The 27,946-nt window shown below is 41.3% G+C and overlaps 2 protein-coding genes across 5 annotated transcripts in view; one reads left to right on the forward strand and one right to left on the reverse strand.

The window, feature by feature from the left end:
• Positions 1–582: 582 nt before the first annotated feature.
• On the reverse strand, positions 583–27,824 carry LOC135435330 (uncharacterized). 3 transcript variants are annotated; one of them, XM_064692334.1, is made up of 4 exons: positions 27,592–27,823; positions 26,744–27,480; positions 19,359–19,499; positions 583–640 (listed from the first exon to the last, which is right to left on the reverse strand). In XM_064692334.1, exons 1-4 carry the CDS (start codon positions 27,719–27,721, stop codon positions 596–598), a joined length of 1,053 nt encoding a protein of 350 aa, XP_064548404.1. In that variant the 5' UTR covers positions 27,722–27,823; the 3' UTR covers positions 583–595. The 3 variants fall into 3 exon arrangements, with proteins under 3 accessions (XP_064548404.1, XP_064548406.1, XP_064548405.1); XM_064692336.1 differs by lacking the exon at positions 583–640 and adding an exon at positions 2,799–2,849 and having other exon boundaries at positions 27,592–27,824; XM_064692335.1 differs by lacking the exon at positions 583–640 and adding an exon at positions 6,498–6,551 and having other exon boundaries at positions 27,592–27,824.
• Positions 15,516–27,946, forward strand: part of ara (araucan) — a 37,292-nt gene continuing 24,861 nt past the window's right edge. Inside the window, exon 1 of one of the 2 annotated variants that reach the window (XM_064692321.1) lies at positions 15,516–15,889. The gene's annotated coding sequence lies outside the window, so the exon portion shown is untranslated. The remainder of the gene's footprint in view (positions 15,890–27,946) is intronic. The other variant, XM_064692322.1, reaches the window with a different exon arrangement.

Consider the following 27,946-nt stretch of genomic DNA (forward strand, 5'->3'; position numbering starts at 1 on the left):
AATACCCTGAACTCTCTTCAACCAACACCAAATGCAGCTCGCGCTGCGCACTCGTTTGCTTCTGCAGTAATACAAATAAATTTAAAAAGAAAGTGTTTCCTAATGTTAACACTACTAGCTAAGCATCAAATACTGCAGAGCCTACTTGAATTCTTGAGAATCGACGAATAGAGCACTTGGTAGAAATTTGTTGTATTTCAATTTGCAGCACAGCGACATATATGCTTGATCTTTGGTATTAGAAAAAAAACATGCATGCATACATAGATACATAATTGCATACATACATGCATGCACTGACACACACACGCCCACACACACACACACACACACACACATAGATAAGCACACACACACATATATAACAACATACATACATACATTCATTCATACATAATTCACAGAACGATAATCCTTAGCTTAAAAACAATTTATGAAACTAAAACAATTTGCCAATCGAAGTGTGCCAAACCTTTCTAAATCTTGAGCCTAGTTTGATTTGGCCCACAGATATTTGCACAACTTTATTATACCTCTTAGTTAATGGATTTATGTGCAAAAACTATAATCTATTTAGGTAAAAAAAAATAATATTTTAGGTAGTGAAATCGTAAAGTTTATAGCCTACCGTTGCTGGGCACTGAAAAAAATAAAATAAAAAAATATGGTTAATAAAATATAAAATCAGAGATAGATAAGTTCTTACTAGCTACATATATGAAATAAATTTTAAATATGTATAAGGACGAGCTACCGATTGTTCTATGTATTGTCTTGGATAAAATATTCCCATTGTATATACACTCCACTTAATCAAAAAACATCTGTAAGCCCTACTTAAGATTATGAAAATCGCATAGAAGGGCGATCCCAGTTTTAATTGGAAGGAGGCGATTCAGCTTAAAATTGTCGACAAGGCCAGGATAAATAAGAATAGCTTTCAGCATCTCTTGAATCGTTTTTGTTAACAGTTTAGTAATGCTACGATCGTATGAGAAGGAGAATCGAGAAAATATTTGACGTATGAAATAAATGAATGAAATCGGGATTCATTTGGAATCGATTGCTGATTTAATTGTCTGACTAATTGAGAGATTTTTTTGCACTGCCATCTGTGAACTCCCATGACGCACATTCGGCCTAGTTGCAGCGTTATTTGCTCCATTTGGCACTCGGCGAGCTTAATGACTTGATTTGGGAGGCTGATGAGGTGCGGGTCCAGTTGGTAGATTGTTGTCCGTTGATTAGTTCACATTGGAAGGCAGTCACAGCCAAAGCCAGAGCCACCGGCACAGATACGGTCAGAGAGAAGAAGCTCTGTACGTGCAGAACCGCCAGAGCTGCGGCTGAGCGACGACAATGACTTGCCATATATGCACTAGCTGGGCGGCTGGTCACAAAAACCTTAAATTTCATGCAGAATTAATTAACTGCTGTGGTGGCAGAAGCGACTGCGACTGCAACAGCGACAGCGACTGCGACTGCGGCCAGTGCGCCCTGTTCGTGTTGTCGCCGCCGCGGTAGCTGCCCAAAGCCGCCCAAGTTGCGGGCGCCCTTGTGCCCGGGTATCGGTTTTTCAGACGCTGATATTTGATGGCTGGCCAGACAACGCGGGAACACACAGAAGCGTTCGGGATCGCTCTGGAATTTCATTGAGAAACGTGCCCTGTACTTGCCGAGACAGCGGCGCAGGTCGTGTCCCCAACGCTCTGTCATGAATTGCACATGCACGGAGGGGGAATGTGTGTGTGTGTGTGTGTGTGGCGGGGGCTCGTTGTTTGTCTTGGGGATCTATGTTGTGGCGCCATTAGCTGCCATTGGCTGGCCCGTGTCGCGATTTAATTACAAGCATCGCTATCAGAGGAGGCGGCAGTAAGATTTATGCAAACAGTATACAACATGCATAGACGTTCTCCTCCAACTGGTGGACAGATGCACGGCTCCTTCAAATGATATCACGATGGCCCTTGACTTGCCTGTCATCGTTGCGAGTCGCCGCTTTATTTGGCTCTCTTGTTGTTTTATCTTTTTAGAGGGTCTTATAAGTTTGTCATTTAGTGTGTAACGCATAAAAGAGGGAACTCTGGTCCTATAAAGCATGTACATATATAGTCGTGATTGATATTAAAAGCCAGATTGATATGCCGATGTCCATCTATCTCTTTCTATTGCATGCAGAATATGTATGTTGGAATCTGCCGGATCGGACCACTAAGTCATATAGTCATATAATATAAAAATATAAGTTATTATCAGGAAAACTTTTTGGGTTTTCAACCTATCTTCATCAAACTCAGCCATAGCAAGCTTCTCATTTCTCCACGCATATCTTTAAAACCGTAAGCTCTGTGTCTACGAGAGTGTTTGATCTTCGGTGTGCCGAGTATAGCCGTTTTTTCTTGCTTTTATTCCTTCTTAGTATGATGCACAACTCAATTTGCTGCTGCTGCTGCTGCATTTAACCCACTCATAAGTAATTGAATGGGTATGTGTGCGAATGAATACTATCTGTGCAGGCGGCAGTACGGGGTAGCCTCCCATTAAGGGAGAGCACAAAGGCTTCAGCTTCTTGAAAATCGAATCACGTTCGCCCAATTTTGAGTGGACGTTCAGTCCAGGGTAGCTCTTTGGCTTCGACAATTTTAGCTCCCTTGTAGGCGATTAACTTAAATGCCACTAAACTAATTTAAAAGCGATTGTAAAAGCTCTCTCTCTCTCTCTCACTCTCCGGCTCTCTGGGCGATAGAATTTCTGGGCCTGGCTGTTAAACATCTTGTCCTGTCCAGTGAAAAAACAGTGTGCCGTACCCATTGTCACGTACTGCGTAGAATGTGGCCATCAGTGGAGATCTCTGTGTGTAAAATAAATACATAAATACATATGTGTGGCTCTGGGCAAGATTGCTTTTCCATATGGAATTTAATTTGCGCTGCCCCTGAAACATGTAATAACGATGCAATTTCATTTGCAATTTAGCAACGAACGTTTTAGAACCAAACAGTTGACCACTGTGCTGCAACATCGCTGTGGCATGCCACAGAATGCCAGTAGTGCATGTGCACTATCTCGACATGTTCCACACTTGATAATGCAACGGTTTGGGCTCTGGAGGCTGTGCCGCACAGCAAATGGTTGCGATGACAAAGAATTTCTCGTTATGCAAAATACCTGCGAATATTGCACAGTTAAGTTTACGATTTGATATATAGCTCTTGCGCTGGAATTTGTTGTTGCTACTATACCCTGTGTGCATTTAAAATCGGGTGTATGTGCTTGTCTGCCTGCATAAGCTCTACGCTGCGGCTATAAATCCTCTTCCCTCAGCCCCACACTATGGGAAATGTATGCTTGATTAACTTCTCTGTTTACAGTTTTCAAAGCTTGTATATAGAATTCAAGACTGTTTATATACTCTCTCTACTTCTCACTGTTAGAGGGAATGGGCGAGGTCTCAAAATATTGTAATGTTCCTAGTCTTTGTATACCATCCGAAAACCTATACACCAAGTTGGGTGTATTTATATTTATTAATTTTCGAGCTGTGCCTCAATATATATTGGTATTATGAAAATGAGAAGAGATAAGGAAAAAGGGATAAGGTCGTTTTGTGTATGGTATACGAAAATATTTATATATATTTGCAAGTTGTTAGCTATCAGTTTGTAATGCAGGGTATCTAGCAGTCGATTACTCTTGATTTGTACTATCTTACTGGCTTCTTATGGCATTGTTATATTGCTAACTGCCACGTTGACTGCGACTGGCGCTTAGAAAACATAACACGGCGTTGGCGTTGGCGGTGGCGGTGGCAACCTGTTGCGCCTATAGATGCCCCGCGGTCAGGGGCATCGTAAAATCTTACGAGCTGAATAACAAATACACGTATGGGATGATTAATTTAAGCACTTTTACGAGGTCTCTTCATGGCGCTGCTGATTTATTGCCGGGGCCGTGCGACGAATTTGCGTCAGGGAAAGCGCCGCAAGAGGTCCCTCGGTTAGCCATGCGCAGGGTTTATGATTGGGTTTAAGGGGCGATAAATGGAATTAGGGGCTTAGAATAACAGGCTCCGCGGTAGGGGGTGCAGTCTTGGCAGCCGGCACTTGCTGGCATAACGCTTGTAGGCGTTGCATTGCAGTCGGTCAGCTAGAGATGTCTTCTAACTCGGCGGTGTATTGCCATTGCAAGTACAAACGGGGAGGCGTGAAGAAGAAGAATGGTGGGGGTGGGGGAGGGGGAGGGTGTGGGGTAGGGAGCACAAGTTGGCGGCTGTCGGCTGGCGCATGTTGCCATCAGACGCATTTACTATTTTGCATAAATCATAATGTAATCTGCATCTGGAAATGAAAACAAACCGAAGCTGAAAATGTCCAAGCTTTTATAATTAACTGCGCGGGCACAAACTGAAGACATTGGCAGGCGACATGCCGGGCACAGCTGCAGGACCTCTCTGCATTGGCCACAACCAGCATCCAGCAACAACCAACAGCAACAACAAACAACAACAACAACAACAACCAACAGCGACAACCGCATAAGTTTCTCAATGAAGCATGGAGCCTAAACATCAAAAGCAACAAATACAAATCCAGCAACAGCAACAACAACAACAACAACAGCTGCAACATGCGGCAACAGCAGCAGTTGCAGCCGGAGCAGCATCAACGAGAGCTGTGCCTGCGCGGTCAGAGATTCGTTCGAGAGGACGACGCCGGCTCACAGTGTGTGGATAAGCCCTCAGTTCGTGCGCAATCGCAAAATCTACGCAGCGCGCGGTCAACGGGCGCCTGCCAAAACTACGGCAAATAATTTATGCCCCCAGTCAGCGATGCGAGAAGCGCAGCAAAACACATTGGCGCAACATGCTCCTTTGGAGCGAAGCAGCGGGTTGGTTTGCCTGCTTGTTGGTCGCAGTAAAAATCAAACAAAATTATAAATTAATGAAATTTATGCACAATAAAATTGCAAAAGAAATTATTAATGCAGTCGTTCACGCTTTAAATGCACCCTAAATCAAGCAACGTTCGCGAAAAATTATTAATACGGCCGCCAGACATGCAGGCCTCCCTCTCCTTCTGCCAATCAATGGCAGCACCGGGCGCTAGCCAGGCACATGATAGGCTTAGGCGCCGGATATGTTAAGTTGCAAGACATGCGTCTTGCAACATTAAAGCCACAACTTGCGATCTCCTTAACTCCATGATATTTCCACCTTCAATTTTTGTTTTCCTTTTCAATGCGTTCTTCTTCACTCTTCATTGATGCCGGCCCCGACGTAGCTAAAGATCAGGACGATTGGCCGAAAACTGAATTTATGTGACCATCATTTCTGTTCGTTTTAAGGAATTTTATTTTTAAACATAATACAGTCTGGCGGGCAAGGCTAAATTGCTGATATTGCTGTTGGCATGCTAGTCAGGGATCTACCTATCTATTCTTTATATATTTCCCCATTACGATAATGAAAAGCATGTCCTAATACTCCTTGACACCTTGCTAACATAGTCGTTAACCATTTCCACGTTATTTTTGCACAAATTAAGCTAGTTACATGACAGTTTTAATGACCTGTCATGTCAGACGCCTTGCAGCAAATTCTGCATGGCAAACTGCGCCTTAAAGTTCTCTAAGCATGACGCCCTACAAGACGTGTCGCTGAGTATGTCTATGAGAGAGGCGCAGTAGGTAGGGAGTAGGATAAGATTTCCATTTTTATATTTTATTTATGTTATTATTTATATTTTAACTAAAAGGAGTTGTCATAACTATAAAACTCAGAGCTCGAATCTTCGGCAAGCTGAATACTGTCTTGTTTTTAGTAAAAATGTCATCCTAGTCAATTGTAACTAAGCTGAGAATGACAACTAAGAAACGCTCTGACAACTTTATAAATGCTTAAACAACACGATTTGTATTTGTATCTGTGACATGGCCCAGTTAGATTTGTTTATTTAGTAGTCAAAGATAGCCCTTAATATGTTTCAAGTATTTCCCAATTCATTCTTTGACAAATGAGGCTTGTTTTGTGTACAGCATTAAGAGGCCTCTATAGTTTATGAACTAGTCTCGTGCAAGTGGCATATGAATGGTTAATTTCATTTCGTTGAAAGATCTGAGATCATCAAGAGTGGCTGCTAAATCAAGTTGGAGCTGCCCAAAAGGTTTATCCACACCCAAAAAGGTCTTTTGCAACAAAAAAGAGTTATTTAAATTTTACAGCGAATTTTTTATTATTTTTATTTTATTTTGTTTGTTTTTTTTTTTTTTAAAGCGTAGACAGCTTTATCTTATCGCCAGTTTAGTTTCGAGTTTGAGGTTTCCCTTTAACGAATACATTAAATACATATTATTCCAGGAATTATATGTAAATTCCACTTCTCACATGAGTCCCCAAGCTCAAGCTCTCCATCTTCCACGATAGTATCGTCGTCGTCGTCGTCGTAGTCGTCGTCTTCGTCGTCGTCGTCGTCGCAGGTTTTGTAACTTACGCAGAAATCTTATAGTGGTCGTGTTCAAGACAGGTAGCGCTCTATTGGGTCCATATCAGCAGGCTAAAAAATTAGTTCCTCAACGATGACAAATTAGACGTCATTAAGACTGACTGGGCCCTCTTTCCTGCCCAGTTAAGTCAAGATGATGGCACCACTCAGAGTGCCACTGGCTAACTGTGTGTGACCTCATCCTTTCTGGGAAACACAACGGCGCGGTACGTGCAACAAATGGGCATCCTAGGCCGCTAAGCGCGTGGAACTGTTACTCCATATTATTTATGATAATCTCGATTTTGTGTGGTAGCAGTCCAGCAACTCAGCAAAAACCCAACCATCCAACCAGCCAGCCAGCCAGCCAGCTAGCCAGCCGCTGCGCATGCGAAGCTGGAGCCACACGAAGCCGCACGGAGCGCTGTGTGTGGCCTGTGGAATGGTTGGTCGGTCGGCCGGCCGGCTGGCTGGCTGAATGGCTTGGTCGCCTACCTGTTTGCCTGTTGTTGCCCCGACTCCAGATTAATGTGAAGTGACATGTTTAAGTAAATGATCCAGAAGCTTATCCGATAATGGCCACCATATTTATTTAATGGTACACTTAATTTTGGCAACTGGACAGCGCGCTGGTTCAGAGGTTAGAGCCCGACTCAAATCTAATTGAACCAAAAACAAAAACTGGGCTATACGCCAAACGAAGATCATATAAGCCATAAATCTGTGGCTGGCTCAGCATATTACACAACATCACGAAGCCATAGACCAACACGAGTGTGCCTGGGCTCAAGATTCGCTCAGACGAACACGATTAGCCTTAAATAGGCCCCCACAATAATCATTTGTTTTGGCTGCCTAACCGCTCGCGCCCGCCCGCTCACCCGCCCCAAACAATGCAGTTTCGTATCCAAATCGCGGGCCAACACAGCTCAGCTCAGCCCTGCTCTGCTCTGCTCAGCTCTCAGGGCCAAGTTGCGCGGCCACCACCGTTGCGGACTGTCGTCGAGTTTGTTGTTGTTATTGTTGTTGTTGCTGTTGCTGTTGTTGTTTTGGCTGCTGCTGCTGTTTGCAACGGTTGCAAGTTTTGCGACAACACGAAGATTAGCATGCGTGACTAACAGAATTTTGTTATTCTCATTCTCGGTTGGCCAGTGGCTGCCTGGCTCTTGTATACCAAGTCGTGCGTTTAACTCGCGCTGGGATAATCGTTTCTTAATTTTGCTAATTAATTATTAAAATTCTCGATAAGCCACGGCCCAAGTAATTACAAAAGCAAACGAAATGCATATACGATTTAAAAAGTTTGCCTGCACAAATAATTTTGATACTTGCAGTGCGCGTTGCAACAAGGTCTTTCGCATAGTTTCAGATGGATTTGCCTTTTTGATACTTGGATTTTTTTTGTGTCTTTTACTTTTCTCACTCATTTTTGGTGTTTGTTCTGATACCCTCTCTGAGGCTATTAGAATTTTGCCATGGAATGTGTAACGCATGGAAGAAGACAGCTCCGACTGTATACGTATTCCTGATCAGTATCAAGAGTTAAGTTGCCATAGCCACATCCGTCTGTCTCTCACTATACAAAGTTGTCCCTCAGTTTTATAGTCCTGAATTTTTGCCATGGTCTACATATGTCCAAATCGATTAAAAAGCTATCATAGAAGCTTTCTCATGATATATTGATCAAATTTTGCATTTACGACCCTTCGCCCAACTTATAAGCACAAGTTCCACAGAAAGATATCTTAACCCAACTCAGAAACTGAGAGCTTCGCAATTCTCCTCGCATAGCTGCTGGATCGTAAGCCCTATGTCTACAAAGGGTATTTGATTTTCGGCGTGCCGAGTATAGCCGTTCTTTCTTGTTTATGCTGTTTTTGACCGGAACCTTTTTATTGACAAGCAAATGCACTCAGGCTGCATATGTACCGGCCATGCCTTGGCTTTGCGCGAATCTTACATACATTTTTAGACGGCACAACTTGTAGCATTTGGTCGTCCCGGCCCGGCCCGGCCCGACCCGGTCAGGCACCATCAGCCACCAGGGCACAACATTCGTCCCTTTTGCACAAAAGTTTATTTTCGTAATTTATGATGTCGCTGTCCCAGCCGCATCGCTACACAGATTTTTAGGCAGTGTAGCCCAAAGTGCGTGGGACGCTGCTTGGGTTCCATCTGGCAATCACACAAATCGTATGGAAAACTATTATCAGAAGTTTTATGTTAATTTTTAAGCATGTTGCCAGCCTGCCTGCATGTCTGCCTAACATCCTTGGGGTCGATTGGCGGTGGCAGCAGCCGCAACTTGCAAAATGTAATCTTTTGTCATCGTGTTTGACAGAAACGGTTGTCGCCCAACGCGCACCTGTTCAGATTCCCTCATTAATTATGCATAAATTCTCGTCAAATTTTAGTTAAGTTTGAAAACAATCTTTAATGCCAGCCCAATTAGAAGTTGTTTGTGCTTCAAGTTGACTAAGCTAAATGATAGAGCCTATGTTATGAAGTTAAAAGAACCTCTGTGGGATGTACTGCATTTAACCCAAGTGGTATACAGTATCACTTCGATAAAGCGTGGCTTCTATATACACACTACCTGTCATTGTATAGCAAAAATTGCTTTGACAAAACAATTAAAAAATGTATACAGTATCTCTGTAAAAGAACTATTAGGTGCAGTATCGATAGTTAATACTTCAGTTATAAGCACTGATTATTTTTTCCACCTTTCACCAGACTTTTATTTTTAAATTGTATCCCATAAGTCTTTGCACTAAATGTAATGTAATTTAATCCAAGGATTTTTTAGTACCCAATAACATTGCTTTTATCTAAATCTCTTCTTTTAATTCAAAATATTTGTACCTAAAATTGTAATTGAAATAATTTAATCTGTTAACAATTCGTGATTTACTTTCTTCAAACACATCTTTATACAATAATTGAAAGCTTTCGATATTTTATCAATATTTTTTTTTTAAGATTATTTCTTACGCTTATGATTCTTTTAAAATATGTACTTTTGACATATAATGAAACTTGCAACACAGAAAATATTCTAGATAGATATATAGAGATTTTAAAAATCTCTTACAAATTCGAGCACTTATATCCCAAAAGTAAAAGTATTTAGCACTTTCCTGTCAAAAGTCAAACCAGACAAAAATGTATGTCTTTAAATGTCTATGTTGCTTTTGAAAGCAGAACAGTCAGTCTATATAAAAAGAATCTAAATATCAGCTTTGTTATTTACATACTTTTTCCCATGTCAGCTTAAAGAGTATTTTACATTATCAATATATTTCTATACTTTAACTTAGCTTTCTTAATCCGCATAAAAGAGAATTACCAACGCATTTTTTTAAAGGATAAGTCATAAGCACAAAACACAATTACTAAATGCGTTGTATTTTAAGCAAACTGTGCAAAACAAATATGGGCGTGCCAGTGGGCGTTTAGCAAATGTTGATGGCACGTATTGTGACCAAGACAAACGAGGGGCGATCGCAGGGGCAGTCAATTTGAAAAATCGATTAAATTCGAATAAATGTTGAGGGCTGGGGGGTTAGGCAGATTTAAAAACTCATAACAACGTGGCAACACCTCCTTTTGTATTTGCTGTCCGCACGCCGAGGTGTCCAAAGCCATGTGTGGGGTAGTCGGTGCCGTTGCCGTCGCCGTAGCCGTAGCCGGTACCGAGTCCAACTCAGCCGCTGGCAATTGAGTCGGATGAGAAATATTATTTATATTTGTATTGCAGAATTTATGACCCGACGGTGGGACGCTGAGCCACTGGATCCCCACACACATATATATTCACATATATTGACAAATTTCCGCCGTGCTGCTGCAGTGGGTCTCTTTCCCTCTCTGAATGCAGGACATTGTGTTTTCAGTAGCTGGCGCTAGGTACACAGAACGGTGGCAGTGCGGCCGACAGGAACATGGATTCGCCAAAAGCGAAACCTAATCAATATACACTCGAATTAAAGTCCAAAAGGCAACGTCGAGTCGTTGAGTGGGGTCGATATGTTGCTGTGCGGTGTTGATTGCTTTGCATGCATAGCTACACACACACAGACACACACACACACCCAATAAGAAGACGCATTAATAACAACAATATCTGATTGAGAGCATTTGGGGAGTGGAGTTCATTCACAACGTGTGTGTGTGTGTGTGTAAATCTCAAACACACCACTTGCATATCCAATCAGAATGCATTCCATTAAATGTGACAAGTTGCTTGTCCAAATAAAGCCAGATCGAGCCCAGATCAATTCCAGACCAGATCCAGATCGAATGGGGGTATCAAAAGGATCGTGTTCAATAAAATGCAAACGCCGTCGCCGTCTCGCAAACTGATTGTAATCAATTTTGTCCACTAACAATGGCCAGAAAAGCGAGGCCAGTCGCCAGTCAATCATGAATCCATCATCGTCATTGGCGATTGTGTGAATACTGCGGATTGTGTGGCTGTTGGCTGCGGCAGTAAGTTAGTCAGTCAGTGACTTCTTGGTGGTTAACATGGCGCCTGAGTTTGTCGTTTTGGGAATTGGCATCAGATCAGATCAGCAAGATGATCATCATCAATGAGTTTGACGCTGACGCTGATGCTGATGCCATTGTCTCTCGGTTTTTTTTTGTTATTTTTTTTTTTGGTTGGCGGCGTCTGCAAATGCACGTCATTCCATGCCACATGAAATGTCACTCAAGTGAAGTTCAGCAGCCATCCATCCAGATCTCACCGGTCGCCTGCGCAGTCCGCCAAACAATTCAATTGGAGTAGCGAATAAATCACACAGAACGGCGACTACGATGGCTCCTGGATCGGATCGTGAACCGTCGCGTCGGCTTAGCCGTCTCTGCATTTTCTTAAATGCCCTGTAGTCAATGCCTGCAGCGGGTGAATAAGGCCAAGGCGTGTTATATGTTGAATATAGAAAACAAACTTAGTGTAGAATTCATAAAACCTTCGTCTAGACAATGCCAAGCGAACAATTGGGAAATTGATTGGATTCCATTTGTTTGAATCGATTAAAATACTTTTCAAGTACTTGGTGCCTAGAGTTTTTTTCAAGTTAGTCTTTCTGTTAATTTACATATGGGTTTTATAAAACTAAACTTTTATTGATGCTCAGCAAACAATTATTGTAAAGTATAGTATTTAGCAGAGAAAATAGAATATTCAGAACAGAATCAATATATTGTACTTTTCGAGTATTTGCTGCTCGGGCGAGTTTCTCAACCCATCCTCGAATTATTTGATATATGACTTTATATTTCAAAAACATCGTCTATCAAATAATTAATTATATAGAAAAATTTTAAGCGGAAAATCCTCATAATATAATCAGCTTTGAGTACTTTTCGAGTAGTCAGGATACAGCGTGTTTGGAGAGCGAGTTCTTTCAAGCCGATATTGCTTTGACTTGACAGATCGTTGGTGGGTTTCGTTGGTAGCTAAAGCACAGGAAATGGCTGCGGCCAGTTGAGCATTTTATTTTGTTTACGATTTTCGTAGTTATCTGGGAAGTATTTCGAACGTCGCTAATTTGACGACTGCACGATTGCATCGAGTCGCCTTGCAGCACAGGAGGTGGATGTGGAGGTGAACTGGTCCTTGGCCGAGGCTCCCGTCGATGCATTTACAGATAAGCTCAATTTCGTTTTTGCTGACACTTAAGCGGCGGGCCACAGACACTGGCACACAGAACCTCATCGGATCGGAGCGCTTAGGAACGGCGGATCGCAGCCGTGCGGAGCGGGGGTGTCTACTGTTGTTGCACGTTTTTCGCTGGCCGCATCGAAATGAAAATTCCAAGCCAAAGTCACGGAGTTAAGTTTCTTTCATTCGTATTTCTTCAGATACGAACGAGTTTTATTCCCATAACAACTAAGTCAGGCAGCTTGTAACCCCACTGACGGATTATAATTATTATAATCTGCATAGAAAATGAGTACAAACTGTCCACTAAAATTTTTGTTGTGATTGTTCTATCTAATGTGTTCTTCGGCGAAGACAATATAACGTCAATTCGAACCCGGATTTACTATAGTTATTATTAAATTTGCAATATCCTGCCAACTTTTTATTAATTAAATCGAACTTAGTCTGGGATTAATATGTACAACATTCAACAAATATTTTCTACTATCGCAATTTGGTCACATTGAAGAGAATATATTTTTTAAAGGGTATACGACAATTCGGCGAGTCGAACAGCGTCTGGGGCTGCTTTCGTGTTGGACTTAAAGCATGCGCAGGTAATTGTGAATGACAATAATTGTGAAGACATTCAGTTGGCCTGGACGGAGGGATTTTGTGGACGTCCCACTGACCAACCATTCGCTGGAACGTGCAAAACGATGGCGCCAACAGCGCCACCCAATATATGCTGGCCAGCACGGAAACGCGACAAAAAAGCACAGACGAATTTTTGTCAATTTGAAGACAGAACTTGGCCAAGTCCGAGAGCTCAAAGCGCATTCCCAGTATGGCAAAAAAAAAATAAGAAAAAAAAACAAACACAAAAACTGCGCTTATTGGCAGTGGGCAGTACTCGTTGGTGGCACGCCCCGTATTTAATAACTTTCGCCCTAATTCATGTTGGCTGTCAGTGCATCGATTTTTCATAATTAAAACTGAATTGGGAAACTGTGCAAACTTGTAGGAGGAGGCGCATCTCCGGCGTCTTTGAAATTGAATTTGTGGCTAGTCGACTGCAGCTACCGCCGTCGACCACGTTTGAGGTGGTGCCATAATAAATGGTTAGAGGTGGATAGAGTTTGCCTTGCTCTCAGCTTGGTGGCCCCAATGTTATTCCAATCGAAGAGCACGTATCTAAGGTCTTGATCGTGATAGAGATTCATTAATCAAATCACCAAGTTCACTTTGATATTGAGTCAGGGCAACTGTCTGTTCGCTCTATTCGAGTGGTATTCAAGGCTTTTAAGAGCTTTGTTTCGAATGAAACTAAGCTTGAAGATTTAACCTAAAACACCTTTATAAATACTAAAATATTTTATATTCGCTCGAGTTTTCCAACAAGTGTTTCAATCTCTATCCCACATTTACCAATTTTTCCCAAATAGAGCTACAATATTGGAATCAGTCTCTCTATCCCTTGGATAGAATGTTCGCTCATACCCTACAAAATATCACATCTTCATAAATTCTATGCTCTCTGCCAGAGGAACAATCCTTTCGCATGCCAACTAACCATATTCTTAACAACTCATGACGTGGCGACGGCAATTCCGAGTGAGGCCTGTTGAACTACAGACTAAGTAAGTCACATATCCGCAGGGAGCTAAATAAAGAGACATGCGGTCGTACTTCTGGAAGAGTGTGCGCAGCAGGCGGCACTTTTTGATATATATATATATATATATATAAATGTGTATATATATGTACATATGTATTTCAAGAGAATATTTTGGTGACATTTATGTGCCGCTGACGGCCAATGGCGGTAGCGAGCACACAGAGCTCTAATTAAATTTAATAGCTACGCAACGGCATAAAATTGAGCCAAGCCACCAACGAGGCGAGGTCCGACGCGACGTGAAGACGTCAAGTTTGGGGTCGTAAACACATTTGATTTGATTTCTGGAAAGGATTCAGTCATTTCACAGTCAAGCCGTCGTTATCGCTGCTGCGGCTGCTGTTGATTGAATTGTCACCTCCATTTAATGGCAACAGCAAGCGCAGGGCTGGGCAGAGCAGTGCCAGGCGGTATTCCAACAAGTTCTATTCGTTTTGATGTTTCTTCATAGGGACAGAATTAGAAGACACTTGGTGAAACGGGCGCCACTGCCGGCGATGACATTTGCTTTGGGTTAAGTTTTATTATAATACGGCGGCTCTGTGTCTTTGCCAAAGGTGTCAGACGTTTTATTGCTGTTCTTGACGACCTGTTGAAAAGTTCATGGTCACTTCTACAATTTTACCTTTGAGATTTTAGCGCTGGCCCAGTGGGAATCCGAGGGCAAGGAAAGGGCCCATATCATTCATCAAAAGACGCACGCCGCAAAATTACTTTCACCCTTGCCCTGCCTTTCTTAAAAGCGGAAAAGGCGAATATATGTATGTGAAAAAAGGTAGAAGGAATTGAGTAGCAAGATTCGAGTATGGCAGATTAAATACCAGCACAGATGCAGATAAACGTTAGATACGAGTATCGCGGACTAAATACCAGATGGAGATAAAAAACTTTTCACATACAAATATCTACATATTTGTATGAGATATTTAGTGGTGACTGCGCAATACTCTGTTCTAAGTGAAATATCTGCTGAAAACCATTGAGGAAAAGCTTGCTACATCTTTTTTGAAGAGGTTTTAAGTATTGCAAAATATGAAGTAGATACTTTAAGAGATAGGAAGTCAAGGATTTTTACGTGAATAATCTTATAAGGAGATGATGATCTCTAAGCCATGTTCATTAGTCTTTAATATTAATATTTTTGCATGAAAACAAACCATTTTGAGCTGTGCATTAAAAATTTTTTGTTACCATAGATCGGATTTCAACCCATATTGGTTTGATAAAAAACAGTCGAACCTAAATCGGAGCCTAATCACATTTGAAAATTATAGCTTGGTTATTTTTTTGTAATTACAAAATACCTTTGCATAACCTTTACGCCTTAAACAAATCGTTAAAGATACAATCAAAATTTAGATAACAAATATTAATATATGTGAGATTGAACAATATCAGTTTGAGGCTAAGAAAAGGACGTATTTCTCTTGTCTAAACATAAGCTGTAAATAACTGATGTATACAAGTTTATAATTAACACGAGCATTGGCCAGCATGTTCGTCTTAATACACACTTTAAAATGCTGAAACATTTACTTAAATAACATACATACACAGGTGTGAGTGTGTGTGTTTGTGTGTACTATGTAAATAGAGGAAAGAGTTGAAGGTTGAAACATCAGCTACATTTGTGCCCAGTCATTGTCCATATGCAGCAAAAAAAATAAAAAAATATTTTTAATTTGAATAAGTAATTCGAACAACAGCCAAAATCAAATAGGAAAAAAACAACACACACACAACTGAAAAACAAGTCAAAACAAATGTGAAACAAGGAAAATTCAATTTACTCGCATGTCAAGCCGAATTGCCGGCTAGGTCAAACACGTTGATGGATGGATGGATGCATGGCCGCCTGAATGAAAGGGACGCACAACAACAACAACAACAGCTACAACTACAAGCTGAAATGGCAAAACGTTGCATGCTCGGCTATTGGGCGGTCCGTGTGCCCCACCCAGCTGACCAGGCCAGACCAGGCACAGGCACAGGCACAAGCAAACCCAATCCAACCGACGGCAAACAATGGTCAAACTCGCGCTTCATTCCACGTGTATGTTTCGAGTATTCGTTTGAGTGCAAGTGAGTATGCATAGTTCTATTCACTATATTTACATATGTGAATTGAAAAATAACAGAAAACATAAATATAAATTGCTAAAGGAAGGTATGTTTTTAATTAATACAAAACTTGCTACATTTTATAAGCGCCTACTTTTTGAAAATCCACATATACTAGATGTTCAGATAGAGGGGTGCATATATAGACATAGGAGGTATTGAGGTACTTGAAAATGTTCAGCATATTCGATTGGCCAGGCCTAGAGTGTAACTGAATTCTAATATCCATTGGAAACGAGTCTGAATGCGACTCGCACCGCTGATTGAGTATTGCAGGCTACAAATTTAATTAAACTTGGTATGCAAACAACTTCTTACTGCGGGCAATAGACATTTAAACTAACATCTAACTAAAATGCATGTATATTAATAATAACAAAACATTTTAAAAATGAAAGAACAACAAACAATAGTAACCGCTGAAAGTGGAGATTGGTGCAGTCAGGTCTGGGATGACGAAAAGAACCCATAAAATCATTAATGTGTATACCCTGAATCCATTGGAAATGGGTAAAAAGTGTATAATTATTTTGTGCAGGCAGAAGGAAGCATCTCCCAGCCTATAAAGTATATATATCCTTAATCAGCATCATTAGTCGAATCGATCTAGCCATGTCCGTCTGTCTGTCCGTATGTATGAACTCGTCGATCTCAGAGCCTATAAGACCTAGAGACGAGGTTGTTTTTGATAATCGATAACTTATGCCGTTTTCAAGCAATCGATTAAAATCGATAACGAAATCTTGTTATTGAGCAAATCTCTGAGGTCTTAAGATCTAGATTCACCCTAGTCCCCGAATAGAGCACATTTTTTTTTTGGTTTTCCTTCTTTCTTAATCAATTATATCCTTATATATGTCCCTATAATTTGCCATTATCTAGAACTACTCATATGTTTCAATTGATTAAGTAAACTTTGAGAAACTTTAAATCATAAATGCAAGAGATACAAAGATACCACCATGCACAGGGCTATAAAATTGGCAAAGATTGGTCGAGAGCCACCGCATCGAGTTGAGACATTAGGTTAAGTGACAATCGGGGTCTGATTTATTGCTATTTCCGTCTCGTTGCGATTTCAGTGATTCGGGGAATTGCAAGCGCCGCTAATGAGCTGCCTGCCATTCGTTCACACTTGCCGCCCAGTGAGCGAGCGGGAAGGCTGGGCGTGATGCGCACATATATTAATTGATTACACTTATGGCATTCAAGATTTGCATATAACGCACGGAATCCATTATTTCCGGGAACATTGCATTTGTACGGCAATTAGTTCATATAAGTTGAGGCATAATGCTCGCTTATACGCGTTCACCATGCGACTCCATCGGATTCAGAGTCAGTGTCGGAGTCGGAGTCGTAGTCGGACCCATGTTTGCTTGCGGCTGGCATAAATCATCTTCCGACTGTGCCGACGCCAGGGCATGGAAATTTTTTGGTAGGGGAACTGGGACATAAAAATATGTATGTATATATACATATATGCATGCTGGGGCATGGTGTAACCGAAAATTTACTCTAATTGAGAGACACCGCAACGGCATGAGTCCCAATAGATTTGGACGTTGCCGTCTTTTAGCAAATATTTTTGGGGAAAATTCGAAGAGTTTCTCACAGGGCGCCCACCCGCACGTAGTCGTAGTCATTTCTCTATGTCGACCCTTCGATTTGAAGTGCTGTCATATATTAAAAACGAGAAAAAGGAAAAGAAACAACAAAACTTGTTTATAATTCTTGGGTAACCTAATTTATGGCCATTTAATTTGACATTTATCTACAACAATAAGTTACCGCAAAATTGTTTCGTGGCTCTGTCAAAATAATTCTATTTCTTAACTCAATTTTTTAATTATTTCTGACATTTACGTAGGCAATCGGAACTTTTGGTATATTCTATATAAATATAGAAGAGTTTTTTTTTGACCCACTGATTGACTGAAGATCAATTCACAGTCCCTAGCCATAGGAAATTTCCTCATTGGGTTCAAAAAAAGGTTAAGGTTAAAAATCTCCACCTTAAAGTTCCAAATTGGAAGAATACGGACTGACAACCGGGAGGACGCTGGTTCAAATCTGGCAGCAATTTCCCATTCCTACATTTGTGTGGATGTATGCATCGAGCGTGGGCTGCAATTTTAGCGAATTTGTTGTCTAAAGTTGACACGAATTACACAAGCAATTTCGTACCACTTGCATTAACAACATTATTTGTTTGACCCGTGCGACGCCGGTTAATTTCTTCTAGTACACTATATATATGTCTAACATTTGTAATTTGATTAAACATGTGTTTTGCCGGCGACAATTGCCAACTGGGCGCAGTTCGTGGGCGGAGTGTAAAAAGCATTGCCTAAAATCATTTTGATGAGAGTACAAATATAAACACGTGTTCTGTCAAACGCTTGTTTTCAGTTGTCTGTCCAAAATGGAAATTACATGTACCAGAACATATATTTATATATATATATATAATGGTATACATATATATTTTGGACCATCCTTGCTGGTCAAGTTCTGTTGCGCTCGATTTAACGCTATGGTCTAGTTTTGGTTGTCGTTGTATTCCCGGCCGACTGCCGCCTTTGCCTAATGGCAATTGCAGCGTGTTAAGGCCCACGCGCGAGAAGTGGCCCGGTCCTAACTAACGCCCACTTCCCAAACATCATGCACTACAAGTGCTAAAAATTCTGAAAACATATTTCACAATTAATTGTCAGAGCAACTGGGCCGGGCATCGCGATTGTGCCGCGTGTACCGCCGCGGCGGCTGTCATTATATTTTTCTCGCATTTTTAAATGTTGTTCGACATGGCAAAAACAACGCGTTGCTGCTTAATTTGTCGTAATTAATGCTTATGAATAGTTTGTACTTGTCTTTATTTGTTCGAGCTACTTAATTCGAGCCAATGAATGCGCTCTATACTTATCAAGTTGGCCAAACGAAACAGGAATGTGCGACGGTTCGTTTAAGTTTTTAAAACAATTGCAATAGTTCGTAGTCCTGGTCTTAAACATCTATTAGTCTTTTGGCTTACGGTTCGTATCAACTCCTTGCCTTAAGGTTTTGCTTCGAAATTTGGTTCTCCTATTTTTTTTTGACAGTTTAAGCTCAAGTGAAAAGGATAATTAAAAGTCTATTTTATCCGATCGACTTATAACTCATTGTAACTGAACCATATAATATATAGTTTAAGGTAATTCAGGCAGATTTATTGGGGCAAATTGGTTGTAAAAGTTATGCTTTAAATTTAAAGCAAACAAACTGCTTTTATATATTTGACTAAAAAACTATATTTATTGCTCGAAATTTGTTAATTTCGTTTTGCAATATTAAAGTTTGGTTTAGTTTTAGTTTAATACTTCTACTTTCCTAGTTCGTCTTATTTAAATGCTTTCAATTAATGGAAAGGTGTAGTTAAATTGTAACTAACCTGCAGTTTAACCAGCTCCGGATAATCGTTAGCCAGCTTAGCGAGCTCCTGGTAATTAGCTTTTGCCATTGAGACAATCCATTCCTTTGCCTTGGGATGCGCAAGTGTAACATCGGGTGAATCCTTTTCCTCAATTAATTGCTAAAAAGACATAAAAAGAGGGTACCAAAGCGCATAAATTAATTATACATGTTTCTGCCACTTCATTTACAAAAGGCGCGGGGGCGGTGCGAAGTGGTAAAAAAAAAACATATATATATATAAGCATATAGAAAAGAACGACATGAAACGGGTATAAAACATAGAAAGCCCATTGAAAGCATTAACGCCAACACACATTTGAATCTTAGAACACACACACATATGTCGACGTGTGCGAGTGTGTATGCTCCAGCAATCTTTGTGGCATCCAATGGATGCCGCTTAGAGCGGGGGCAGCTGGAGATTGGGGCTGGGGGCGTGTGTGTAAAAGCTGGCATAATTATGCGCACGCATTCGACAACGGTGCCGTCGCCATGTTCTTTCCCATAATTATGAAGGTAATAATTTTTATTTATTAGGCGCGTGCTTTAGGCAGATTGTGCGCCGGATTTTCTTTAGCGACGCGCTAAATGAAATAGAGCTCCAGAACGCCGGCGAAAGTTGTTTCCTTCCTTTCGGTTTATTCTTTTTGTTTTTTCTTTTCTTTTTTGGTGATTTACACATTTCGACTGGGGATGGGGAGGGGTTTAACCACCACATACGCACGCATTCCCACTGATAATGAGCACTCTAATGAGCGAGGGGCGCAGGCACACATGTGCCAGCGACAACAACAACAGCAACAACAACAATAGCTGGAAACATGTGTGCCTCATATTTACGAGCGCGGAAAACATTTTCGGCAACTAATTATCCATTCGCATAATGTTCGCGCTGCTAACAAGCTGCAAAAGCGTCAGCTTTTATTTACCTGTATCTGTATCTGCCGAGCACCACCCCCAACGACAACAACAACGAAAAAACTCCCCGCTTTTCATAATGTAACAATAGCTAATAAATGCGAGTACACATGGTTGTACGGCATTTAGCCGCAGGATGCAACAGCTCTTCTGCCCTCGAGACTCCTTTCATATTTACACGCCACTTGACTTTGGGAGTGCTCACGTTTTTCCAATTACTCGCTGTGCTCGAACGCACCGGGGCTAATCCCTGTTAGCCACCCGCTCAGGTAGATGACGATGGCGCCATTTGCAAATGCCGAATGCCGCATGCCGCATGCCATACACCTCATGCCATATGCCTCCTGCCGCCTGCCGCATAGCGAAGGCCGATTGCCGTTTGTCGTTTGCCGAATAGCCGACAAGGTGAGCGAGAGCGTTACACACAAAAACTGAAACAGCAGCAGAACAGAAAAACATAACAGGACAAACATTGCGAAAGTAAGGCCCCGGGAAAAGTGGCCATGTCAATGCTAAACAAAAGAACCGAACCGCCCCAAGTCTCCACCCAAAAATTGGCCATTGCAATGGGTATGTTACCTTTTACGGTTATGCGGGGGTAAAACAAAATAAACAACAGTGCTCTAATCAAAAGTGTACGACTGGGAGATACCCTATAGCTAGAATGTAAAACACAATAAACAAGAGTTCTCTGATAAGAAGTGCGCGACTGAAAGATACCCTGTTACAAGTATGTTATCCCTCTACAGTTATGCGGGGTTTAAGAATATATTCAAGAGTGCCTTAATCGGAAGTGCAGGTCTGTATCTGTATCTAGAGCAGAGCTGTCCTTACAAACCTTATAGCTATACTACAAACATTCACACATGCAGCTGCTGTGTATTTTCTTCCATCAGCCCTACGCTATGGAAACAGCGTTTTTAAATAACTTCGGTGTTTATAGTCCGATCATGATGCAAGATTCAGGGTTTAAATTTGACATGCAAAAGTTTTGATATTCCTAAGCACAAGGACTTATCTTTACCAATATGTTTTTAGCTTAATTCTGGAGAAGCATGGGGAATTTGAATGTTTTGTTGTGTGTCTAAATAAATCTCAGATATCGACGCATTCGTACAGACGTACAGAGATAACAGTCTAGATCGACTATTGATGCTGATCAGGAATATATATGTATATGAACTTTATGGGTTCGGCGATGCCACCTTCTGCCTGTTACATTTACACTTGCACATAACCATAACACCCATTTTTTTTTTTACTCATTTTCAATGGTTGCAGAACAATGAAAAAAAAAAAAAAAAAACAAGAACCGACTGCTGCTCGTTGGCTGCCCTTGTCTAGTTGGTGGCCATTTCTCCCCAATCGCTTGTTTGTTGGCTGGCTTTCTTATGTCCTGTGTGTCCCTTTATGCAAGATATTATATCACACTGCTAGCCGTTGTCCTCCGCCATGCCAGGCCATGCCGGGCCGGTTCGGGCCGGGCCACAACAGACCAGACCCGACCCGACCAGACCGTACCATGTCCTGTGCGGCGCTGCGCTGTGTCCTCTCGCTCTGTGTGTGTTTGCGTTTGCCACCACCCGAAAGTTACCTTTGGCTCCCTTAAAAACGGATGAAGCCACAAAATGGTCATGTTTGCCATTGCCGTATGCCGTATACTGTAGTCGTTGCCATTGTCCGCTCTGATCACACAACACAAGTTGCCAATGCCGGGCGGCGAAGAGGCGGCACCGGTTGATGCTCCACGTCCTCGATGGGTCGACATTGTTGCTGTTGTTGTAAATTTAACCGCTTCGGGACATACTGCGTTGTTGTTTAACAGCAATAACAACTTTTGGTTTGTTTCCTTACATTTTTAATTGGGTCCTTTGTGGTCGCCTGGCCGTGATGAGTATAGCTTTGCCTAACTAATTTCTATTGCTGCTTATTGGCTATGTTAACATGTTTCACCAACTTGTTTTTATCCAAAAGGGTTTTTCTCTTAACCCGCCCCCATTCACACTCCCATCCCCCCCTCGTTGGACTTAATATGCATATTGGGACACGGGCACTGGCCACCAAAGTACCTTGTGGGTTAATAAAAATATATGTGGTCTGTTTGATGCTGCAGTCGGGCTTCATTTCGTTACCCTTTAAGCAGAACTACAAATGGGTAACAGTCCTTTAAAATTGTAAATTTAGTGATTTTCGGACAAACACTATTCCATGTATATTCATGGATATACAGTCAAATAATCTAGGTTTAGATGTACAGAACTGTGTTAGAGCTCTTCATATTGTTAAAGCGACAATGACTCAGGCGTAACACAGCCTAAGCAAAACAACTTACACAATGTAAGTCACATTTTGAAACATAGTTTCACATCCTTCTCTATCATATTATATAATTCACATTATTTTCGTTGGTTTTAACTCCCGTTTATACAGCTGCCAACTTGTTAGCATTATTTACATTATGGGCAGTTGTAATCTACTAATTTAACTTTTGAAATAGCGAAGGTCTCGGCAAAGTTCTTCGGTTTGAACCCTCATCCTCCTTATCTACCAAGGTCTGAAGATTCGTTAGACTTTTAGTCCAATTTGTAAAAATTTAAATCTAAAGTTTACAAATTTATACTTGGAACTATTATACAGATTCTTCATTAAAAAGTCTATCTTTGGTTGCAATATTTAAAAAATTATATCAATTCAATCTAGCTGAAACGTCGTAGAAGGTAATTCGAATATATCTGATACTGTTGTTAACACCTAGGGATAAGCGCTACATTCAAACCAGTTGTCAAACTGATTTCCTTACACAGACAAGTTTAAGAAACATTATTGGCAGATCAATTTCAACTCATCGTTAGATATATATTTAGATAAAATGCTTATATCGTACAGTGGGTGCTGCCTAAATGCACAAATTGCCAACTCATGAAGCTAATTAAAAACACTCGAAACGAATTTAATTGATCAGCTTGCAAGGCAGAACAAGCCCGAAGCGATTACAGTTGCGGCGCCAAGATTTCACGGTCTATATTGATGGATCTATGTGCGTCAGTGGATCGCGGGAAAAATATATAGGCAATATGAAGAAGGGCCAGCAACTCATTTGAAAACTCTTTCGTGCATGATTTGGCACTTTTTCTATCGTTTTTCGATGATTAATAATTTTTTTTTAAACAGAATCCGTCGAGGAATTCACTGGGATGGTAATAAGTAAAGATTGCTGGCGCCGTCTAAAGTTTTTTTTTTTTTTTGTTGATTTGTCTTGTTAGCGCACAGATTTGTTAACAATTTTTACAGGTTTACAGCTTGGATAATGATGGGCACGTTTGTAAACTATCTGAAAATGAGAATATGCTACTCGAATAATTTCAAAAGTTTGTAATTAGGTTTGACTATGCTTAACCCGAAATATATGTAAGGGGAATAGTGAAGCACATAATCGAGTCTGGTCAAAAATTGTTGAAACAACAGAAAGTTTATCAACTCATTTTACGACCGATTTTTCCTGTAGAAATACTTGATATAGACATCCTTTCTAAGTAGCTCGTAAATGTTGAGCCAAGATATCTTGAAAAGCAAAAAAAAAGATAATGTTCATACAAGAACTTCATTCTTGACCGATCGTTTATATGACAGCTATATCATATAGTAGTCCAATGCGGCCAATTTCGACTAAGTATCGACTGCAGTGGAAAGATGGAATTAAGCAAAGTTTCACTAAGGAATTAATTTGCATAGAAAGAAAAAGAGGGACATGGTCATATCGACTCGATTATGGATACTGATCAAGAATATATATACATTATGGGATTACAGACGTCTAGCTCGCGACTGCTTGACTGTCAATACCCTGTGCTCAGGACTAGACAGAAACGCTAATGGAGGAAATATTTGTTGCATGTAATTGGGCAACATTAATCCGGAAACATGGAAAACGTGAGAAAACTAACATAAATTCTGTGATTTTTAGTTGCTGGAAAACGTTTCGATACATGTAAACATTAATTTAACACACATAAGTGGACAAGAGTGTGCCTGTGTGTGTGTGTGTGTGCACAAATAGACACTTAAGTCTTTTCCTTAGTGTTTTAGTCGAGTGTTGAGTTTTTATAGCGCTTGACATGCAGTTGACAATTCGAGTTCCGAGTTTGACATCCATCTACTGCTGCAGCCTGTCGCCCCGCCTGGACGTGTTTGTGCGGAGCATGCACACATTCATCTAGCGTTCGTTCTGGGATGATTTATGCAGTTGCTTTTGCTTTATGCCTAAACCCGAATACTTTGATTGACAGCCCTGAGTGGATGACAGTTGTTTGTCAATTCAGCCCATTGGTAATTGCCGGCGTCTTTAACTCGAAAAACATTTGCTACGAAACGATTTTCTCGTAACGCTTGACAAATTCTTAACATGTTGTCGCCTTTTATTGTCGGCCGATATATCCACACATATATCCATGCACACACTTAAAAGTACTCAATGAATAGTTCGAAACTCAGTTGATTGCTGTAAGAATGGCACGAAAATATTTCGAGTTTTGCAATCGAAACTTCAATAATGCCATCATAATACATAACTTGGTTCGAAATAAAAGCTTTTTAAGACTTGGAAACAGCTTAGGTAATTTGATTTAGTATCGAGAAAGTAAAGATATCTTCGGCACGCTGAAGATTTTATACATTTGCCTTACGATGTTGCAGAAATGTGAGAATAGTAGTGAGAATATATTGGAAAAAAAGAATATTCTGCCAGACGAATACTCATTTTCCGATTCTGCCTATACAGCTATATAGGAGTCCTATCTTCACAAGATTCAGCTCTCATATAAGTAGCATATTTTAACGAGTAAATGCTGGGCTTAGTCAAAACATCTTTATTAACAACAAAGTTGTTCATACAAGAAATTAATTTTCGACTGATCGTACCTATGTTAGCTAAATGATATAGTAGTCTGATGATGCGAGGATTTTATATACATATATCTGGGGATATCGGTCCTATGGCAACTATATGATATAGTAGTAGGATCTGGAGAGTTCCGACATATTTACTTCCCGCAAAGGAAAGACGGATCTGACTAAGTTTCAAGACGATAGCTTTGAAACTGAGACGGACATGGCTGTATCAACTCGGCTGTTGACGTTGATCTAGAATATATACACTTTATGGTGTCGGAAATGCCTCCTTCTATGCGTTACACATTTCATGACAATACTACGTATAATACCCTCTATAAAGGTATACAAAAAATGTGGGTTGAAAAAGTTAGTTTTGTAGCAGAATTTTGTTACTCTTTGTTCTGAGTCCAAACTCACTCCACACGAACTCACCCAAAAGTTCTTTAGGAATCATTGATTTTTCTGTTTGGTTTATATTACACCACTGATTAGCTTAACCCACTATTAATGCAACAGAAGAGCATTCAAATTATGCTTAACTTGCTGCAACAGTTTCCATTAAATGTCGGCAAGGCGAGTGGGCGGCGCAAAATGGAAAAAGTTATATATTAACAAAGTACATGCGTCAGTGAATGCATGTACGCATGTCAAGCACATATATATTTATATAGATATCTGAAAGAATGAGTGACGGTGATGACAATGGGCCGAATGGCCAGACGGGCGGACTGGCAGACTGGCAGACGTTGCAGCGGGCGCATGTAATGTTATGAATCTTACATTTTATTGTCCACGAATAAAATTAATGGATTTGTACAATTCGAATGTGCTGGTGGCAGTTCGTGACACGGCTCTGCTGACAGTTGCGACCAAGCCAGCAGTTCCACTCGAGCTATATTTAAGTTTGGTGCCTAAGTGCCCGCGTTGGTGTGAGAGGCAAGACCCTCATCTGCGCATTTGTTGCGAATTAGATTCAAGAATCACACAGAATCAGTGTAGGCCAGATCTAATCTGCCTTCAAATTGCTCTGCGACCATAGGAAATGGAATTCGGAGAGTTCTTGGCTTGCAATTTGAAAAATTAATCATGACAATAAGGCAAGTCAAATTCTCAAAATGCAAAAACTGTGCGTTTTTTGTTTTGTTTTGTTTTGTTTGACACAGAAACAAACGCGACGAACAGAATCTCACTCTAAATGCTTCCCACAGGAAGTGGGGAATAGCTACAAGCGGCCCAGTTGGAACTGCTGGCCGAGCAGCAGCAACGATGCGCGACAGGCATTGGCAAGCCATCGCACCCGCACCCGCATCTTATGCTGGGCTCAATGTTAACCGGTTTTGTTAAACATATAAAAACACGCAAGAGGGCTCTAACCGCGAGTGCTCGACTAGAAGATACCCTGAATTAAAGCTTTCTTTTTGTAGCTTAGCGTGTCGTTCTGAACAAGAAAATATTCACTTAATAGGATCGGAGTACCTTCCTTCTGCCTGTTACATACATTTCACCATCAACAATATACCCATTTGACATGGGCTAAGGGTATAAAAAACATACCTTCTCTGGTTTTTTCTTGGGCGGCGGTGATATTATTTTAGCCTCTTCTTCGGATGCCATCCGGTTGAATTTACGTGTCGCTTCCTTAACGCTGATGGGATTCTCAGCAGCGTCGCCCGCCTCTGTGCCGGACACTTTGTCTGTGGCCGAGCTGTCGGTTGATGCGCCCGACGAGAAAGAGAAACGCGGAATATTCTCCTTGTTGCCGGTCTCGTCCACAGAATTGGCACGGGATACTGACTTGGCCGCAGCATCGGCAACGGCAATGGCAACGGTGTCGAGCTCGTTGTTCGTGTCAACATCTGCCTTGGCAGATGATTGCAGCTCTAGACGCGCAGGGTCAATGCGTTGCATGGCGGCTGTGAATTCGTTAACGCAATCCCGATAGCTGTCCACTTGACCCGGGTGTACAACAACGCCGGTGCTGACGATTGGAGCCGGCACGGGCGCAGGCGCTGCCACTGGCGACTGCTGCACTTCGGGCGGAGCTTTGTAGGGCGGCGGCTGTCTGAGGGGCGAGAAGCCGCTATCGGTAACAGAGGCCAGCGATCCAGCTCCTGGGCTGGACGGCGTCGAGGCATTGCCAGCGGCCTCGACGGCGCGCTCCACAACCTCTTCGGAGGGGCACTCATTGATATACTTTTTACGCAGTATTAGATACTTTTGGTTGTTTTCGTTTTTGATTGTCGACAGAAGCGTCACGTATGTTTTGAAGCGTTTGCGTGCCTCCGCCTCATCTGAAATTAGATTTCAGTTGCGTTTAGTTGTTAGGGCTTGACTTATGATGTCAACAGGTAGTTCAGTATATACACAGATACGCATTTCGCATGGAATGGACTCTGACTCACTTTGGGTGTGCGTTAGATATTTCTTAAAGTGCTTGACAAGCGCATGGTTTGTCACCTTGCCATCGTTTTGCAGCATATAATTTCGTATATCCACAATCGACAGCTGCTTTGTTGTGTCGTTTGCACTCATATTTACACAATTAACAGCTTATTGCACACAATTAAATATTAAACCAAATATTATTCGCACCAAAACTAAACAAATACGCAGTCGCCAGGGCTGCACAGTAACAAACGTCAGCTGGCTGCTGCTGGAGCGCGAGCGAAGAGCAAAGCGAGTGTCAGCCCTGCTGCTTCGCGGAAAAAAGCTGACTGCTATGTAACCTGCCCAATTCGAACGAATAGGAATTGGTAT

Source organism: Drosophila montana, unplaced genomic scaffold, assembly GCF_035044405.1.
Source record: "Drosophila montana isolate Dmon_TW-CO22-7 unplaced genomic scaffold, ASM3504440v1 contig_3543_1, whole genome shotgun sequence".
Taxonomy (NCBI): Eukaryota; Metazoa; Arthropoda; class Insecta; order Diptera; family Drosophilidae; genus Drosophila; species Drosophila montana.